This window comes from Suncus etruscus, chromosome 6 (assembly GCF_024139225.1).
Source record: "Suncus etruscus isolate mSunEtr1 chromosome 6, mSunEtr1.pri.cur, whole genome shotgun sequence".
In the NCBI taxonomy this organism is placed as follows: Eukaryota; Metazoa; Chordata; class Mammalia; order Eulipotyphla; family Soricidae; genus Suncus; species Suncus etruscus.
In genome coordinates this window covers 61,285,598-61,306,828 of record NC_064853.1, presented here as the reverse complement: position 1 = coordinate 61,306,828, position 21,231 = coordinate 61,285,598, and the positions used below count along the sequence as shown (strand labels likewise).

At 35.9% G+C, this 21,231-nt stretch overlaps 1 protein-coding gene across 1 annotated transcript in view; it reads right to left on the bottom strand.

The window, feature by feature from the left end:
- Nucleotides 1-21,231, bottom strand: part of WDR49 (WD repeat domain 49) — a 178,993-nt gene that overhangs the window by 113,986 nt on the left and 43,776 nt on the right. Inside the window, exons 2-3 of the mRNA XM_049775575.1 lie at nt 14,548-14,567; nt 1,229-1,646 (exon numbers count right to left, since the gene is read on the bottom strand). Of these exons, the coding sequence (XP_049631532.1) occupies nt 1,229-1,646; nt 14,548-14,567 (438 nt within the window). The remainder of the gene's footprint in view (nt 1-1,228; nt 1,647-14,547; nt 14,568-21,231) is intronic.

Below are 21,231 nucleotides of genomic sequence, written 5' to 3'. Positions count from 1 at the left end.
TAAAGTAAAAAAATCTGAAAGCATTCCTCATGTGTTTAGTGAGACTAATATGAAAAGCAGTCACACAAATTCTAGCCTAATCAGCCATTACTCCCTGAGCATCTTAGCAGTGATATGAAAATATAGAATGGTGGAGGGAAATGTTCTTTATTTTAACTTTGGTCTCTAACCTATAAGAGGGATAACTAGCCTGGGAAGGACTTTCAAACACAATTTCTTTATTTTCCCCACTTCATTTACTCACTAACATTCTATCCAATCAGACAGATAATTAATTGCATATGCAAAACATATAAATTGTGTTTTACAAAGTAGTTCTCAGGGAGTCCAAGAAGTCTTCCTAATAATTTTCAGCCAACCAGACAGGTAGTTCAATACTAAGGTCCAAATATTTTGTGTTGCTGGGGTCCCAGAGTATGAGGGATTACTCAAACTACATCCAGCAATGTTTGAGACTCTTGTGGTACTAGGAATCAAACCAGGGTTGGTCATGCAAGGCATGAATCTTACCCCCTGTTGTGTTTCTCTTAATCTTTTAGTATTTATATACACTTAAACTTTTTACAATAAAATTTCCATCCTCGAGGCCGTAGCAGTAGCACAAGCAGTAGGGCATTTGCCTTGCCTGTGCTAGCCTATGGCATCCCATATGGTCCCCCAAGCCAGGAGAGATTTCTGAGTTCATAGCCAGGAGTAACCCCTGAGTGTCACCAGTTGTGACCCAAAAAGCAAAATAATAATAATAATAATAATAATAATAATAATAATAATAATTTTCATTCTCAATATAAAATAATACTCTGTAAGCTGTGTCTTTCGCAAACATATTCTTTTCCATATACTTTATTATCAGAAATTTAGTTACAGAAGATATTTGGACTGAGGAAGTCAGAATTAATAAGAATTAATAAACTAAGAAGGCATACAGTGGTCAAAAAAGGTAAGTTGGTTTTCATATTTGCAGTACCATGTATTGATAGGTTCTCAACTCTGCATCTAGGTTCCTAATTCTGTTTTAAATTAAAGAGTTTACTAGTCTTATTACATGTCTAAGTATATAACATGAGCACAACCAAAAATCTGAGACATTATTAGATGTGTTATTTATATGCAGGCAAAAGAACTTTACAGGAAATCAAGTAATTCAAGTAGCTACTTGATATTTATCAGATTTGTTCTATAATTTTACCCTTTTACAGCAGTGAGTGTATTCATAAAGACTTTGTACCTTGTTTACATTTTCCAGAAAAACAAGACTTGTCACCCACAAGTGTTTAAGTTTGGTGGCATCTGAAGTGATGGGAAGTGTTTCTTGCAATGTTAAATTCTCTCCCCAGATTTCTAACAGTCCCTCCTTACTGATGGTCAGATAACGACTTGAGCATTTTAAGAACACTACTTTTTGGATGCTGTCCTTATGTTTCACTGGGAGGTATTCAATATCTTTCCATTGAGGAACAATAGTGGTCTTTGCTTGTTCATCATTCTCAAGTGATAGCAGCAGAAATGAGGTCAGTTTTTCCCAATTAATGAAGCCATCTTGGACCACATCCACTTTGTCAAAGAGCTCTCCATATTCTTCCTTTGTGCCCCAACCAACAATCTCTGTCATCCGCTGTACAAACACTTCTCGAGACATGTAAGTACTGCACCCATGTTCTGGGAGCTAAGGAAAAGAAATGGAAACAGGGAATATATAATAAGTAACAGAATTGTGCTTTGCAATGGAGAATGCAATCTATAATTATTCAAAAGCCAAAGAAAAATGTTCTCCACTTTTAACAGTACAGTTTTTAGGTAATTTGGAGCTAGAAAAGAAATAAACAATTGGGCTAGGGGCTGACATATTACAAATACCCTTAAAACTGTTAGTATGAGTCAGATATTTAATGTTAGCAAAAAGGTAGAGGTGAGAGCAAAAAGAAGTTAGAAGGAACAAGGGGTCCTACTCTTCCCTGGGGTCTCCCAAAAGAAGGTAATCTAACAGAATATAAATGCTTGATCTATAAAATCTACTTTGGACATTACAACTTTATAACAAAATTTTTTATTTTTTAATTATTTGTGCTATTTAAGGCAAGGGGTTGCTTCAATGCAGTTCTAGAGTTGAGGCCCACTCCCCTTGATACTCAGTCAAAATTTAGTGCTTAGATTGAAATGCAGTATTGTCAAGACTTACAAACTCATACATGATCCTGATTTTTCTCAAGGGCCTCCAGAACTAAATAAGGGGACTATGTAGTTCCAGGGAAGAAATTTGGTTCAGGTTCATAAATGGCATGCACACTAATGCCCTTACTATCTCTCCATACCCGAGGATTTTAAAATTTTATGCATATTTTAAGCTGCTAAATTTGTGCTGGTTTGTGATGATCATAATAGAAACTAATAAAAAGATTTATAGAAAAGTAGATAAGTTCCTAAAGTGTCTAGCAGAATGAGTAATATAACACAGTGGAAATTTAATCTCAGAACAAGACATCTAATTCTGAAAATACAAAATGGCAAATAATAATAAAATATTATATGTTTGAATTTTTTTATTCATAAAGTTAAGTCTACAAAATTTGTGAAACCACTAAAATAGCAGATACTAGACCACATAAGATAAATGCAGGTTTAGGTTTTTGAATACTATTCACAGCATGTTCATAAACTTATCGATACATAGTATTATGTGTGTTTCTGTCAAAAGACATTTGAACATATATTGTTAATTTGCTAATATTTGTGGCCAAGACACTATTATATGTAGTCACATGTACTATTATATATACATATGACATATGTAGTCATATGTACTATTATATGTAGTCATATTATATGTAGTCAGCCTGATTAATGCTTACTGAAACACACTTTTTTCTCTATATGGCACTTTATAGCCTTTTTGCACTCAAAAATATTAGTAAGTACAATAGTACCATATACAATAGTACAATATACTAGGAGTCAGATGTGCAATAGTGAAATAACCTTAAAGATCACAAAATGATCTTTATAGTATGTAGAAAACAGAAAGTCCTGTTTTGGTTGTTTTTGGACTTGGAATAAGACAGCAAAACTCATTTTTGGAAGACTGACATATTTGTTCCTTCACATATAAATGTGAATGTCTTACCATGAAAATTCTCCAAATATTGTTATTATGGTTACAAATAAATTTTTCAGGTAGGTCACTTAGAGGTATCAAATTAGTAAAAAATTAAAATCAAAATAGTAATACAGCTTAATATTTAGAAACTGTATTGTTTGCTGAGATTCATTATGTGAAAATTCAACCTTTTCTAGCAATTTGTAACCAGAGCCAAGAATGACAATAAAATTTTGGGGGCAGCATGTTTTTATTTAACAGTTTTTACCAGCCATTATAGGTACAGCAAACAATTTCATCATTAAGGCTTAATTCCCCCATCTATAAAGTAAGTTCAAAATTATCAATAGAAAAAGGATTTATTTTTAGTTTATTAAATTTAATAAATGCAATGAAATTTGACAAAATTTTAATACCTACCCATGATGAACATTTTTGAGTAACTAAGAATAGAGTGAAACTTATCTCACTTGATTAAGGATATATATGAGGGAAAGTATGTCTTACTTAAATGATGAAAACCTAAAACTCTCACACTAAATATCAGGAATAGTGAAGTATGCCCCTCTCACCACTCCTTTTAAACATTATTCACATTTCTGCACTTGATGCAATAAGAAAAGACAATGAAAAGGTATAAAGACTTGAGGGGAAGGTATAGAATTATCTTTTTAAAGATGACATTTCCTCATACAAATTTTGAGTCAATCAATAACAAATAAAAAAGACACAAAGTTAATGTGTAAAACTTAATCACTCCCCTATAACAGTAAAGAGCAAGTAATATTTAAAATTAAAACCATAAAACTATATCTTTTAGCATTTGCAGAAATTAAATATGTAGTAAATATCACAAAATGTATGAGATATTTATGAGAAAAGCTATAAAATTCTAACCAGGAAAATAATAATAATTAATGATGGAACATTTATGTTCATAAATAGAATGATTCAATACTGTCAAGATCTTTGTTCTAAAGATAATCTATACATCATGCCAATCTAATTAAAATCTTAACAAGTATTCTGTCTACCAACAAAATGGCTATAGTGTTTTATGGAGAGGCAAAGACCGAGATATCTCAGCACAATATTCAAGGATAAAATCAAATTAGAGAACTTATTCTACTCAACTTCAAACCTTACTGTACAACTGAAGTTATTAAAAATAGAATAGCAATGGGGCCAGAGAGATAGCATGGAGGTAAGGCATTTGCCTTGCATGCAGAGGGGCAGTGGTTCTAGTCCTGGCATCCCAAATGGTCCGCAGAGCCTGCCAGGAGCAATTTCTGAGCGTATAGCCAGGAGTAACCCCTGAGCACTGCCGGGTGTGACCCAAAAACCGAAAAAAAAAAAAAAAAGAATAGGACTTTTATAAAAGAAAATAAAAATTTTTAACAAAATAGATAGCCAAGTAATAAACACAGACATAAATTCAAATAGAGTCAACTCTGACAAAGGAAGATAAAAACAATTCAATTAACAAAAGATAATATATTGAATAAATTATTCTAAAAATAGATATCAATGTTTTTTTTAAAATGAACCTAAGACAGGATTTTACATCCTCACAAAATTTAAGTCAAATTAGATCACAGACCATATGAAATTCCTGCCTTTTTTCTTAAGATTCATGATGAGAAAAAGTAACCTTTCCTAGCAATTTTAGAACCAGAGTCAAGATTGGCAATAAGATGTGGAGGCAACATATTTTGGTTTAATCCCATTTTAATTTCAGTCAGGAATAAGTCATGAGCACAACAGGGTGTATCCCCCCCAAAAAAAAGCAAAAAAACGATGAGGAAGAAATAAGTCTAAAAGTAACCAACATAGGGGCCAGAGTGATAGCAAAGCAATAGGGCATTCGCCTTGCATGAGGCTGATTGACCTAGGTTCAATCCCCAGCGTCCCATATGGTCCCCCAAGCCAGGAGCTATTGATTTCTGAGCACATAGTCAGGAGTAAACCCTCAGCATCACTGTGTGGTCCCCTCCCCCCAAAAAAGTAACCAACATGAAAAACAATACTTAAAGTCTTAAAAATAAAATACTATTTGCTCTATAGTTTTTTCATATAAATGAGACTGACTTTGGAGAAAGAATGTTTCATAAAATATCTTGGATAAAAAAATATTTCAACAAAAAAATAGAACAACATAACACATTCTCAGAATAAACAAAAATTAAAATCAACCAACATGTACTTGATTTAGTGTTAAATTTAACAAAATATACCAAGCATTTATTATCACTACATTTATAAAAATATGTTAATAATCAAGTGTAAGTAATGTCAATAGAAAAATTATACATATTTTAAAAAGAAGCAAATACCAGTGCAACTTGGTGAAGGAGGGGTGTATTTCTATGACTAAAACCCAACTACAAACATGTTTGTAACCATGTTGATTAAAAAAAGATATTAATAAACAAAAAAAGAAACAAATATTGATTTTAGAACTAAGAATAAAACATCTGAAAATTTAAATTCTCTAAACAGAAGAATGGAAAAATACAAGAAATGAATTAGTCTGTTTGAAAGTAAAGTGTCTCCTTTATTATTTTTCCTCTGTCCCACATCTTATAATATTTAGCTATCTTACTATTTCCAAGATTATCTAAATTTCCTCTAGTTACTGTCCCGTAAGTAATTCTTGAGAGTCAGTTGGGTGATGATAAATTTCTTTACCCTTTATCTGTCTTGAGAAATCTTTTGGGGGCCAAAGAGATAGTACAGTTAACCATCTCTACAGGACAATCTGAGTTCAATTCCTTCATCCCAGATTGTGCCCAGTCATCACCAGGAGTGATTCCTGAATGCAGAAACAAAAGTAACCTCTGAGCATGGCACACTGGGTGTGAATTTCCACCAAAAAAAAAAGAGAAAAGGACGATACCTCTTCTGATTTCCATTTAGTGTTAGGACAACCTGGTCTTAGGTCAAGTTGTCCTTTCCTAGTTGTCATATCAAAACTGGCACAAGTTGGTGCCAGAGCAGTGTTATAAATCTCCCAATGGAGCTTAGTTCCTGGTGGTGTTGCCTGGAGCCGTATCAGTTCTACGTCTGGGATCTGGGGTTTGGGATTGGACTAATATTGTCCAATCTCCTGGAGACTGAGTTATATCCATATGACACAAATGGAAATCAGAAGAGATATCGTCCTTTGAACTGTGAAAAACAATAGCACCAACAACAGAAAACTGACTTTGACAACCGTGACTGAACAGAACCTACCTTGGGACCAATATGGAAAACCCTACTCTAGGCTGTAGGCCAGGACTCCAACAACAACAACAACAACAACAACAACAACAAGATGTTTTATTGCAGAGGCCCAACTTGGACAACAGAGACTGAGCAGAACTTTCGAATCCATAATATCCTAGGCTTCAGCGTAGGGACTGAACAAAAACAGGGAACAAGTGTTACAGAAGACTGAACAAAACAATGATGGATGGGAACCTGTAGAACTGTAAAGACTCTAACCTAGACCCTGACTTATAACCTGAGCAAATACCAAGATCGCTAGCTACAGTGGCTTAATTTTCTCACACACAACTGAGAGGAAAGTTTCCTGACAACACAAAAAAAGCCTTTGGGATGAGGTAATGAGTATATATGGAGCCAGGGTTTGATCCCATGATGGTATGCTTCAAGGATGAAGAAACCCTGAATCTCTTAGGCTACGGGAATTCCCTATCTTCCCCAATGCTTCTTGTGCCTATGCAAAAAAAAAAAAAAAAAAAGTGGTTGGGAAAGCCAAACCCTGCCACTCCAGCATCCCTATTTATTGTTTTGATTTGATTTCTTAGTTTTTTACTTTATTTTCCTTCTCTTTTTTCTTCCACTTTTCTCTTTCTTTTTCACTCTTGTGGTTATTATTTGGTGATTTATTTTTATTTTTATTTGCCGGGTGCATTTTTTCTTTTATCTTCCATTTTATTCTCTCTCTTTTTTTTTTGATAGTTGTTAGAAAAAAATTTTTCTCCCTTTTTTTTTATCCTTTTTATCTCCAATGATGGTGGAATGGATGCTCAATCTACAACAAGCTGTAAAGAGAAGACCAGTTGCACTAGCATTCTGGGGGGTAATGGAGAAAGATATGGGATACATGCTGGGAACAGGGGTGGAGGGAGGACAGCACTGGTGGTGGGAATGCCCCTCATTTATTGTCACTCTGTACCATAAATTATGCAGTGAAAGATTTGTAATGCACTTTGGTCACAATAAAAATTAAAAATATATTTATATAATAAAGTCAATCGAATCATGAAAAAATGAAAAGGAAAGGAAAGAAAAAGGAAATTTGTGTTACCACTTTTAAATCTGATTGATAATAACAGTATATCCTTGATTGGAGGTGTTTTCCATTCAACACTGCATATATAATGTCTCTTTATTTTAGGTTGTGATGATTTAGTTGGAAAATATGCTTATAGACCTATGCTCACATATGATTTTTTATTAAGATGCTAAGAATTGAACCCAGATCTTAAGCATGCAACACATTATCAGCATATAATCACTAAACCACATCCCTTTCTTCCTGGTTCTAGAATGGTCTTATTTTTATCACAAGTGTTTTTTTATTTTCTATCACAAGTATAATATGTCTTTGTATCTCTTTGCTTCATTTTGTTTGACACTTTTTTATTTTTCTGGTTCTGATGTTTAACTTCTTACTCAGCCTGAGGAAGTTCCAGCTTTTTTTTAAATAAGAACTTTTTCCTCTTTCTCTTTCTCTCTCTTTTCTTTTTCTTCTAGAACCCCTAAATGTGAATCCTGTTTCTCTTGGTGTTATTACATATAGCTATTATGTGATCTCCATTTTATTTAATTATTTCTTCTTTACTCCTGCCTTTTTGGGATGGTTTATACGATTTTACCTTACTAATTCAAATTTTTGGTAACTTCTGTTCTGCTAAACCTGGCTAATTTTAGATAATTTTTAGATAAGATGCTATATTATTTTAATATATGCTTTCTTTTTTTAAGAGCCATGCACACAAATATTCTTTATTTTTAAATTTTATTTTAATTGTATTGAGATTCTATTACTTACAATGTTATTAATAAAGATCTTCATGCACATAACTACAGCACCACACCCATCACCAGTTTAACCTCTTCTTCTCTCAAGGACCCAAGAAATCCTCCCTCTAAACTCCTTTCCCAATTCAATTCTGTGGATCAGTTCTTTCATTTTGTTGCCTTTGGTTTTTTGTTGCTATGTTTCTGTATACTTTAAGTCCCACATATGAGAGATATTATTCTATATCTATCCTTTTATTCTGGTTGAGTTCCCTCAGTATGATATTCTTTAATTTTAATCCATGTTGCTGAAAATTGCATGATTTTGTGATGCATAAAATTCCATAGTATATATATATACATATATAACATATATCTGTGTATATACACATATATACATATAACAGTATATACACATTTGTTTGGTTTTTTGGACCACACCCAGTGATGCTCAGTGGTTACTCCTGGCTATGCACTCAGAAATCACTCCTGGTTTGGGGAACCATATGGGACACTGGGGGATTCAACCAAGGTCAGTCCTAGGCTACTGCCGGCAAGGCAGATGCCTTACCACTTCATGACACTGCTCAGACCCCTATATACACATTCTTGATCCATTCACCTGTGGTTAAATATTTGGGTTGTTTCTATATCTTGGTACAAAAAATAGTACTGAATAGATTTGCATATACTTCTTCTATATAATATTTTTGTGCTTAAGAGACACATACCAAGCAGTGGTATCATATTGTATGGTAGCTGTTTTTTTTTTTTTTTTTTTTTTTGGTTTTTAGTTTTTGGGTCACACCCAGCTTCACTCAGGGGTACTTCTGGCTCTGTGCTCAGAAATTGCTCCTGGCAGGCACGAGAGACCATATGGGATGCCGGGGTTCAAACCACTGTTGTTCCTGGGTTGGCTGCTTGCAAGGCCAACACCCTATTGCTGTGCTATCTCTCCGACCCCTCTGTTCCTATTTTTGACAGATCTCTATAAAGCTTCTAGAAAGGCTGAACCAGATGACATCCCACCAACAGGCTCCTTTCTCATTATAACTCCAACACTGTTTTCAGACTTGGATTTGTGCAGTTACCACAATTGACATATTGACATAATTGACATAATCTCATTGTTTTTATGTGCATTCCCTAATCATGAATAATGCTAAGAACTTTTTCGTATGCCTATTGGCCATCCAAATATAATCTTTGGGGAAATGCCTGTTTATTTCTTAGTCCTATTGATGTTAAAGTCATTGTACTATTTATTGTTGAGTTCTGTGATCATTTTATAGAAGATCTATAATTTCTGCTTGAAATTTTCTTAAAGTTTTTTCATACTCTGTCTTTGTTAAAGCTCCAATGATATACTCATCTCAGTGAAAATTATTAGGATTGCTGCTTTGAGTGTTCATCTGGACTGTTTTCTTGACCTGTAAGTATCCATGACTTTCTACATCTCCACATTAATACCAGTGCCCCCTATGACCTCGGATAAGAGGATAGAGTCTCAAATAGGCCTGGTTGGTGACAAGAGCAATGCAATTCCAGCATTCAAAGGCAGTTGTGTCCCAAGTTCCACAGTACTTGTGCAGTGTAGGGGTTGAAAATTCTAATAACCAGCAATCACCAGGCCACTATAGTCCCATAGAATTGAGTAGTGGCTAACACAAAATAACATGGGTTCAAGAGAAGGCTGGGGTTTCATTATCAACAAGTGACTGAATATGAACTGAATGCCTAACAGGGAACATGGTGAAACCTCGTTGATAATTTGCTATGCTCTCTTTGATTAGAAGATGCATCCGTTTACAGATCTGTGGCTTACTTGCAACTAGTCTGGAGTAAAATCTAGCACAATGCCTCTCTGATGTAAAAGAAAAAAACATATATTCAGGGTGGGAGATGTCCTTGTGTTGTAAACAAGTATGAGTTCTTATCCCTACTAGATAAGAGCTTGTTTTTATACATACAATTTCCCCTTTGTTTAATATGTCTTTGCAGGAGGAAGTGATGCTACATTATATTGCTAGTGGATTTGAGGGGTGGAGAGAAAAGAAACCAGACTCCCGACAAAAACTAAGAATATATATGCTCACAAATATCTAAAGGAAAAAAAGTTTATTTAAAAAAAAGAAGATTAAATAAAAGATGTAATTAAAGGAATAAAGAGGGGCCAAGAGATATAGCATGGAGATCAGGTGTCTGTCCTTCCTGTAGAAGGGCAGTGGCTCAGAACCTGGCATCCCATATGGTCCCCTGTGCCCACAGGGACGTTCTCCAAGCATAGAGCCAGGAGCACCCTCCGAGCACTGCCAGGAGTGACCCAAAAGAAGCAAAAACAAATCAAATCAAATAAAAAACTAAAACAAGACAAAAACAAACAAACAAACAAACAAAAAAAAACAAAAGAAACTAACAAGAATAAAATACACCCTGAATGTATGGCATGTGGAAACAACTTGGGCTCCAGGGAACTAGACACTGACCGATCAACCTTAACTCCTGGATCCCAGACATAGATACGACAGAGTTCTCCACAACAGCTCCAGGAACCAAATCCCCTCCAGGGCATTTACAATGCTGCTCTGACACCAACATGAGTCAGTTCTAATTGATAACCTGACAATGAGGAAATGGGAACAACTTGATCTAAGAGCAAGTTGTCCTTCCTCATCAGCTATCGATAAGACAAAATCAGAAAACAGGTCACCCTTTGATCTGTGCAAAAGCCAAGATCGCTATATACAGACGACTGGTTGTTGCAACCAAGACTGGACAGTTCACAACCAGGGACCAACAACAACAACAGCAACAAAAAGCTCTAGCCTAGCTTTTGGTATACGATCTGTTCAACAAACAAGAGCTCCAATTCCAGAAGTCTGACTGAGACAACCGCAACTGAACGGGTCTTCCGGAAACATAACGAAAGAGTTTATTCCAGGCTCCATTCTAGGAGCAACATAACGACCATGAACACCAACTACAGAAGATGGATTAAAACGACACTGAAGAAGCTTAACTGCTAGAACCACAAGGAAAGACTTCATAAACTCCATTCCCTGAGCTGCATAGCCACCAAGATCTCTAGAAACAGAGGTCTGATTTTACCATTCAAGACAAAGCAAAAGGGGAGAGTAAATGATCATGCAAGGAGTCTAGAGTTAATCCCATGACAGTATACTTCAGGGGTGGAGAAACCCTGTATCTCCTAGGTCAAGGGAATTCCCTCTACAATATCCCCAATAGTTACTGTGCCTATGCAGGGGATAAAGAAAAGGAGAGAAAAAAAAAAGCACAAAACAATAATTTTTCCACATGTTTATTTATCTATTGATCGATTTTTTTTACATCTTTATTTTGGTGTGGAGATTACGGTTGATGTCTCCAATATTATTTTATTTTATTTTGTCTTTTCTTTCTCTTTTTGCACTTGGGCATGATTTGATTTCAGAATTGAGACTATTGTGTGGTGCCTGTCTTTATTGCTGTAGTGCTCACCGGTTATTTAATTCGATATTTTTTTCTGTATTGTTGTGGGATTTCAAATACCTTTTTCATGTCCTCTCTCAAACTGAGGTTGGAAGCCTCTAGAGTTTCTGCCCATTTTCAGCGTATTTAACTTTTAAAACAAAACTTATGAACGAATTCTTATGCACACTGCATATATCTTATTTTGCAATGAAAAACAAAACAGATACAAATACAATATGTGGCCCGCGGGCCATAGTTTGAGGACCATGGGACTCTGCCCATTTTCAGCATACTTGACTTTTGACTTCTTTCAGTGTATTTGACTTTTGACTTCCTTTTTTCCCCTCTTATTTTTTACCCCAATCTACTGCTTTTCTTTCCTTCAAACAAAACCACATACCTCGATTTTTCTAGCTCTGCCTCTTAAATAGAGGGGGAAACAAGGAAGGGTTCCAGGACCAAACAGATATGTGATCACTAATAGTAAGCCAGACAAAGAGGGGTCCACCTACTCTAGCAGCCCGGGGGGTGATGGTGGGGTATATGGGTTGTAGAAAGAGAACTGGAATGGGGGGAGGACATAATTGGTGATGGATATTCCCCTGATTCAATGTTAATATGTACCTAAAATACTACTGTGAAAGATATGTAAGCCATTATGGGGAAAAAATGTGTTTTTAATCAGAAACTTTCTTTGACTTACATGTATTATTATATCAATTATATTATATGTTATGTTATGTCACTATATTGTTATGTTAGTTTACCTCATTATGTTAATCAATTTTGTCTCTTGAATAAATTCTTACAATAAAAAAAGAAAAAAACAACTTCTAAAAATTGTCAAACCATAAGATGTCTACAAAACAGCTATTTCTTAGTGGGCAGAGCTTTCCCTTTTAATTTGTTCTCTGAGTATCTTGCTATGGAGACAGATATACAACATGATGCCCACTAGCAAGATTGGGAGAAGTGTCAAGTAAGTGTCTACTTACTTGATTCCTGTTTATACTCTACATTTTTGTTCTTCCATTCCAAAATCAGTAGTAGTAAGTATAGGATTATACAATTTAAATCAGGTAGTGACACATCCTGTTAATTTACCTTTATCCTGTTCCATATGGTATAGTTTATTTTATGTTTACATTAGTATTAGGGATTTTTTTGTTAGGGGTCACACTCAGTGGTATTCAAGGACTAATTTGACTCTATGCTTGGGGTCACTCTTCATGACTCAGGGAATGAACATGGGCCTTTCAGATTATCATGTATTTAACCATGTGAGCCATCTCTCTTGGCTGAGTTCCTTACTTAAAATAAAAATACCATCACCTAGGCCTATTGCTTTGAAGTGAAATTTATTTTTTTTTTTTGGTGAGAGCATCTGTCTCTGATCCATCTGAATGTTTTGTCCCTTACATAAAAAGCTTTGTCAGAGATTCAAGACTGTGCCTGACAGATTAACACTGTTTCTGATGGAGGACACGTGAAATATGGAAAAGTCATACAAATTTCCTACTTAACAGTCTGAGCTTTCACCCTCAAAGAAAGGGTCACATATACTTTAAATTTGAAAATAAAATCATGTTTTTGTTATAATTCTGGTAGAAACATGTATGAATTTTTTTAACAAAATTTATAACTTTTTAACATCAAGTCATGATGATTTGACTATTGTGTAGTTTATGCTTTTATTCTACCATATGAAAACTTGCATGTTAATGATATGTAAAATTAAAGTGTGAGTTCTTTTTCAAAAACTTAAAAAGAATACAATGTATGAATTCTATTACACAATAACTTCTCCATTTATCAACTCTCCCTCTTTTATTCTTAGTCTGAAATTATTTATATATAATACATATAGGCTATGGTAGGGAGATTGTATAATTGTATAATTGAAATTTTATAAATGTATCATCTCTCTGTAGTATGTCTATAAAGTTGAAAATTATGAATGTATAGAGGCAAAGAATACATGAATAATCTCTGTATTTTCACCTTAAAATGTTTGTGTAATTGTACCTGCAAAAAGAGAAACTTGGTAATTTAGGGATTTTATAAAGATGATTTGATAATTTCATTTATATGTACCACACGAAGAATTAACATTCATATTCAATGAAGGTTAATTTCCTGCCAAGTAATCTAAATCGAGGTATCATGACAGCAGTGTGTATTTTATAGCAGTATATGAATACAGTTTTGAGCGTGCGTGTGATAGAAAGAGACTTTAAAGGGATAAGTATCCCCTTTAAACATTTTCTCCCAACTTTACATTAGATAATGTCTATAATTTTAAATATTCTGCTATTTAACAGTCAGAAATTTTAGTTATTAATCACTTTCAAAACATTTAAATAAATATTTAATATTAAATATTAATAATTCCTTAATATTAATAAACTTGAACATCTTACCTTGGAAGAATTTTCTATAGCTAACTCCATTCTAGTGTAATGTTTTAAATATTATAAACTCTGCAAAATTCTCTAAGCGTCTAAACTTTTTAAGATTTTAATTTCATTGTAACATAAAATAGCAGTAAAACTAAGAGAAAATCTCAAAAACTATTTTAAAAAACTTAACAGTCTTTTCTTTCCATTAAAAAAAAACTATGTGGCCTTGAAATTGCTAATTTCTCTTCTTAATGTTTCTGGTGTTGAAACAGGAGAAATTCCTCAAAGATAAAACCTATAGTTTAATTTTCTTCCTTCACTAAAAACATTTATTTTTATCATCATGTATTACAATATTGTTAATGAAGGGTTTCTCCTATTGCCTATATATTTTCTTTATTTAGTTTTATTTTCTTAGACATTGAGTTGTTTCCAGATTTTGTCTATTGTGAATAAAACTACTATGAACATAGGAATTCAAACATTTTTCTAAATCAAGTTTCGGGGCCCTTAAGATAGATACCCAAGCCCTGCCCCTCCCTGCTCCCCTACCGGTGCCTAGGCCCAGGAGCCTGAAGCAGGCGGGCTGGCTGGCAGCGGACTGGCTCTAAGGCTGAAAGTTTCTCTACCCTCTGCATCCCAGGGAGCCAGAGCTCAAGGAACTGAGAGGGGCGACACTGGCACCGCCTGGCCTGGCTACTCTGGAAAACCAGATGGAAACTCACCATAGAACCTCAGAAAATAAAGTCTCAGGTCCATCTTGAGACGCAGAAGGGCAGGTCCCTTCGGGTCACAAGTTAATGAGGCCAGTGGAGGTCCCTGGGTGACTTTATGAAGTGGAAAAAAGAAAAGCAACAGCCCCAAGAAGGGAATCTGCAGCTTTTTCTCAACCCAACTCTTCATCCTGGAAAGTGACTTGCTCAAGATCTACTCCTGGCTCTGTGCTCATGGAAAACTTCTAGCATGTTCAAAGGACTATAAGGGAAACCAGGAATCAAACCCAAGTCAGTCTCATACAAGAAAATATTATGTGGTGACGAAACTACGCCTGCCCAGTGGGGCCTGACTGTGAAAAATTGTGAGTGCTGCCTGTGTGTGTTTATCTACTGTCCTGTCATGTGAACCTCTTGGGATTGAGCCGAAAGAGGCTCCAGCAGAGCATGGCCGCTATGCTTTGCTATGCTGCCGTGCGCTCTTTCTAAGGAAAGAACACTGTCGCAACAAGAAGAAAAAATCACACTAAGAACTGTGCTGGATCACTGAAGCCCAGCATTTCTCTCCGACTATCTTCTCGGCTACTTGGGCCTAAGATTTGATCCTGTGTGAGGCTTCATTCACAGAGGACTCCCCTCCCTTGGAGGCAAGTCAACCAACCCAGAAAGGGTGGAGCCAGAGGAGTGTGGCTGCCTACATCATTTAGCCAATGAATACCACCACAACACGTAGAAAAACCCACAATACAACTGGGGCCCGACTGTGAAAAATTGTGAGTGCTGCTTCTGTGTGTCTGTCTACTGTCCTCTTGCATGAACCTCTCGGGAGTGGGCTGAAAAGAGGCTCCAAAAGAGCACTTTGGCTCCGCTTAGCTACGCAGCTGTGCACTCTTTCTAAGAAAAGAACACAATCACAACAAGAAGAAAAAATCACACGAAGAACTGTGCTGGATCATTGAAGCCCAGCATTTCTCTCTGGAATGTCTTCTCTGCTGCGTGCTCGGGCCTAAGATTTGATCCTCTGTGAGGCTTCATCCACAGTGGACTCCCCTTTTTTGGAGGCAAGTTGACCCATCCAGAAAGGTGGAGCCAGAGGAGTGTGGCTGCCTGCATCATTTAGCCAATGAATACCACCACAACACGTAGAAAAACCCACAATACAAGTGTAACAATGGAAAAACAACGCAGGCCAGCATTAGACATAGAGAATGACGATGACAATTCTGATGACCAGATAATGACCAACCAACAAATCAACCTCTCAGATAAGGACTTTAGACTATAAATATGGTAGATGCTCAATGAACTCAAAGAAACCATGGATCAAGTTGAACAGAACACTAATAAGAACCAAGAAAATATGAAGACAGAAATCACAAAACTCCAAACTGAAATAACATGTCAACTAACAGGCCTGAAAAACTCAGTAAACGAAGTGAATGACAAAATGGATAAGCTCTGGGACAGGGTATCAGAAGCTGAGTATAGACTTGGTGCTGTGGAAGATGAGATAAATAACAATTCCATACAGTGGGAGAGATTGGAAAAAAAAACTTAAAGCAAATGAACAGATAATGGAAAAATTAGTCAAAGAATGGGAACAAATGAAAATAGAAGTCTATGATAAGCTCAAAAGAAACAACTTAAGAATCATTGGAGTCCCAGAGACCCAGGAAGAAAATTTCCAGGAAGAATCAATGGTCAAGAACATCATTAAAGAGAAACTTCAGAGCTAAAGAATATATGTGATCAAATCCTGCATGCTCGAAGAGTACCAACCAAAAGAGACCCCAGAAAAAAATACCCCAAGACACATCCTAGTCACAATGACAAATCCCACAGATAGAGACAGAATTCTGAAAATAGCAAGATCAAAAAGGAAAATTACATTCAAGGGAGCATCCTTGAGATTTACAGCAGACCTGTCACCAGAAACACTCAAGGCCAGAAAGCATTGGTGGGACATTGTGGCAAGACTGAATAAAATGAATGCTTCACCTAGAATACTATACCCAGCAAAACTGACTTTCTGGTTTGACGGAAGAAAACATGGTTTCACAGACAAAAAACAGCTCAGAAACTTTACAGACTCAAAACCAGTCTTAAGAGAAAAACTGAAAGACCTAATTTAAGATGAAACTAACCAAAAGACACACCAAATTTTGATATAAAGATGGCATTAAATCCTAGGACAATTCTTTCTCTCAATGTCAATGGACTAAATGCACCAGTTAAGAGACACAGAGTGGCTAAATGGATCAAAACACTCAATCCAACCTTCTGCTGCCTACAAGAAACGCACCTGAATAGTCAGAACAAATATAGACTCTAAATAAAAGGCTGGAGAAAAATTATTCAAGCAAACAACAACCATAAAAAAGCTGGAGTGGCCATACTAATATCAGAAAATGCAAACTTTATACTCAGGAAGGTTGTAAGGGACAAAGATGGACATTTTATATTAATCAAGGGGTATGTAGAGCAGGAAGAAATAACTCTCCTAAACATGTATGCACTGAATGAGGGGCCAGCAAAATATTTAATACAATTGTTGACAAATCTGAAAAATAATATCAATAACAACACAATAACTGTGGGGGACTTCAACACGGCTTTGTCAACACTGGATAGGTCAACCAGACTGAATCCCAACAAGAATATACTAGACCTGAAAAGAGAAATGAAAGAAAGAGGTCTAGTGGATATATATAGGACACTCCATCCCCAGAAACCTGGATACACATTCTTCGCCAATGTACATGAGACATTCTCCAGGATAGACTACATGCTGGCACATAAAACATACCTCCATAAGATCAAGAGGATAGAAATATTGCAGACTACCTTCGCTGACCACAAGGCTCTGAAATTATTTGTGAATTCCAAAGGGACTCAGAAGAAACACTTTAACACCTGGAAGTTAAACAACCTCATACTCAATAACCAGTGGGTCCGAGATGAAATCAAGGAGAAAATCAAAAGGTTCCTGGAAACAAATGACAATAAAGACACAAACTATCAAAACTTATGGGACACAGCAAAAGCAGTACTGAGAGGAAAATTTATAGCTTTGCAAGCACACATCAGGAAGGAAGAAGGGGCTTACCTGAGTAGCTTAATGACACAGCTAATAGAACTAGAAAGTGCTCAACAAAAGGACCCAAAAATAGGGAGACAGAAGGAAATAACAAAGCTGAGAGCAGAAATCAACGAAGTGGAAACCCAAAAAACAATCCAAAAGATCAACGAAAGCAGAAGTGGGTTCTTTGAAAAAATAAACAAGATTGATAGACCACTGGCAAAAATAACAAAGAAAGAGAGAGAGAAACTTGATAACTCATATAAGGAATGAAAAAGCAGAGATAACTACTGATATGGCAGAGATTAAAAGGGTAATCAAAAACTACTTTGAGAAACTCTATGCCACTAAAAATGAGAACCTGGAAGAAATGGATAAATTCTTGGACTCTTATAATCTTACACAGTTGAAGGAAGAGGATTTAGCATATCTAAACACCCCCATCACTATTGATGAAATTAAAACGGTAATCAAATGTCTGCCCAAAAACAAAAGCCCAGGCCCAGATGGATTCACTAATGAATTATTTCAAACTTTCCAAGAGGAACTACTACCAATCCTGGCAAGACTCTTTCATGAAATTGAACAAACAGAAACACTTCCAAATAGCTTTTATAAAGCCAACATCACCTTGATACCTAAACCAGACAGAGATGCTACGAAAAAAGAAAATTACAGACCAATATCGCTGATGAATGCAGATGCAAAGATCCTCAACAAAATCCTGGCAAATAGGATTCAATGCCTCATTAAGAAGATCATCCACTACGATCAACTAGGTTTTATCCTAGGAATGCAAGGATGGTTTAACATCCATAAATCTATCAACATAATTCACAATATCAACAACAAGAAAAATAAAAACCACATGATTATATCAATAGATGCAGACAAAGCATTTGATAAGGTCCAAAACCGATTCTTGATCAAAACTCTCAGCAAGATGGGAATGGAAGGAACCTTTCTCAATATAGTTAAGGCCACCTACCACAAGCCAGTGGCAAATATTATTCTCAAAGGAGAAAAACTAAAAGCCTTCCCTCTAAATTCTGGCACAAGACAAGGCTGTCCTCTCTCACCACTCCTATTAAATATAGCACTGGAAGTACTCACTATAGCGATTAGGCAAAAAAAAAGATATCAAGGGAATCCAGATAGAAAAGGAAGAAGTCAAGCTCTCACTGTTTGCAGATGACATGATACTCTACTTAGAAAACCCTAAAGACTCTATCAAAAAGCTTCTAGAAACAATAGACTCATATAGCAAGGTGGCAGGCTACAAAATTAACACACAAAAATAAATGGCCTTTCTATACACCAATAGTAATAAGGAAGAAATGGACATTAAGAAAACAACCCCATTCACAATAGTGCCACACAAACTCAAATATCTTAGAATCAACTTGACTAATAATGTGAAGGACCTATACAAAGAAAACTATAAAACTCTGCTCCAAGAAATAAGAGAGGACACTCAGAAAAGGAAACACATACCCTGCTCATGAATTGGCAGGATTAACATCATCAAAATGGCAGTACTCCCCAAGGCATTATACAGATTTAATGCTATCCCTCTAAAGATACCCATGACATTCTTCAAAGAAGTGGATCAGACACTTTTGAAATTCATTTGGAACAATAAACACCCTCGAATAGCTAAAGCAATCATTGGAAAAAAGAATATGGGAGGAATTACTTTCCCCAACTTTAAACTTTACTACAAAGCAATAGTTATCAAAATAGCATGGTATTGGAGTAAGGACAGGACCTCAGATCAGTGGAATAGGCTTGAATACTCAGAGAATGTTCCCCAAACATACAATCACCTAATTTTTGATAAAGGAGCAATAAATCCTAAATGGAGCAAAGAAAGCCTCTTCAACAAGTGGTGTTGGCACAACTGGCTAGCCACTTGCAAAGAATTGAACTTAGACCCCAAGCTAACATCATGTATGAAGGTAAAATCCAAATAGATTAAAGACCTCGATATCAGACCCAGAACCATAAGATATATAGAACAACTCATGGCCAAAACACTCCAGGACATTGAGACTACAGGCATATTCTAGGACGAAACTGCACTCTCCAAGCAAGTAAGAGCAGAGATTAACAGATGGGAATATATTAATCTGAGAAGCTTCTGCACCTCAAAGTAAATAGCGCCCAGGATACAAGAGCCACCCACTGAGTGGAAGAAACTATGCATCCAATACCCATCAGATAAGGGGCTAATCTCCAAAATATACAAGGTACTGACAGAAATTTACAAGAAAAATACATCTAATCCCATCAAAAAATGGGGAGAAGAAATGGACAGACACTTTGACAAAGAAGAAATACAAATGACCAAAAAACACATTAAAAAATGCTCCACATCACTAATCATCAGGGAGATGCAAATCAAAACAACTATGAGGTACCACCTCCCACCACAGAGAATGGCACACATCACAAAGAATGAGAATAAACAGTGTTGGTGGGGATGTGGAGAGAAAGGAACTCTTATCCACTGCTGGTGGGAATGCCGTCTAGTTCAACCTTTATGGAAAGCGATATGGAGATTCCTCCAAAAACTGGAAATCGAGTTCCCATATGATCCAGCTATACCACTCCTAGGAATATACCCTAGGAACACAAAAATACAATACAAAAACCCCTTCCTTACACCTATATTTATTGCAGCACTATTTACCATAGCAAGACTCTGAAAACAACCAAAATGCCCTTCAATAGATGAATGGCTAAAGAAACTCTGGTACATATACACAATGAAATATTATGCAGTGGTCAGGAGAGATGAAGTCATAAAATTTTCCTATACATGAATGTACACGGAATCTATTATGCTGAGTGAAATAAGTCAGAGAGAGAGAGAGAGAAAAATGCAGAGTGGTCTCACTCATCTATGGTTTTTAAGAAAAATGAAAGACATTGTTGCAATAATAATTTTCAGACACAAAAGAGAAAAGAGCTGGAAGTTACAGCTCACCTCAGAAAGCTCACCACAAAGAGTGATGAATTTAGTTGGATAAATAACTACATTTTGAACTGTCCTAATAATGAGAATGTATGAGGGAAATGGAGAGCCTGTACAGAGTACAGGCGGGGGTCAGGTGGGGAGGAGGGAGATTTGGGACATTGGTGATGGGAATTTTGCACTGGTGATGGGTGGTGCTCTTTACATGACTGAAATCCAAACACAAACATGTATGTAATCTAGGCGTCTAAATAAAATATAAAAAAAAGCAAAGCTAAAAAAAAAGATTGCTACCCAAAAGTTAAATTTCTGGGTCAATTTAATATATATAGTTATTGGTTCATATTATTTTGAGAAGTGTCCATATTGTTTTTTAGAATGTTGAATCAGTTGACATGCCTACAAGCAGTGTAGTAGATGTCTTTTTGCCCCACATCCACACCAACAGTGATTTTTTTTTGTTCTTT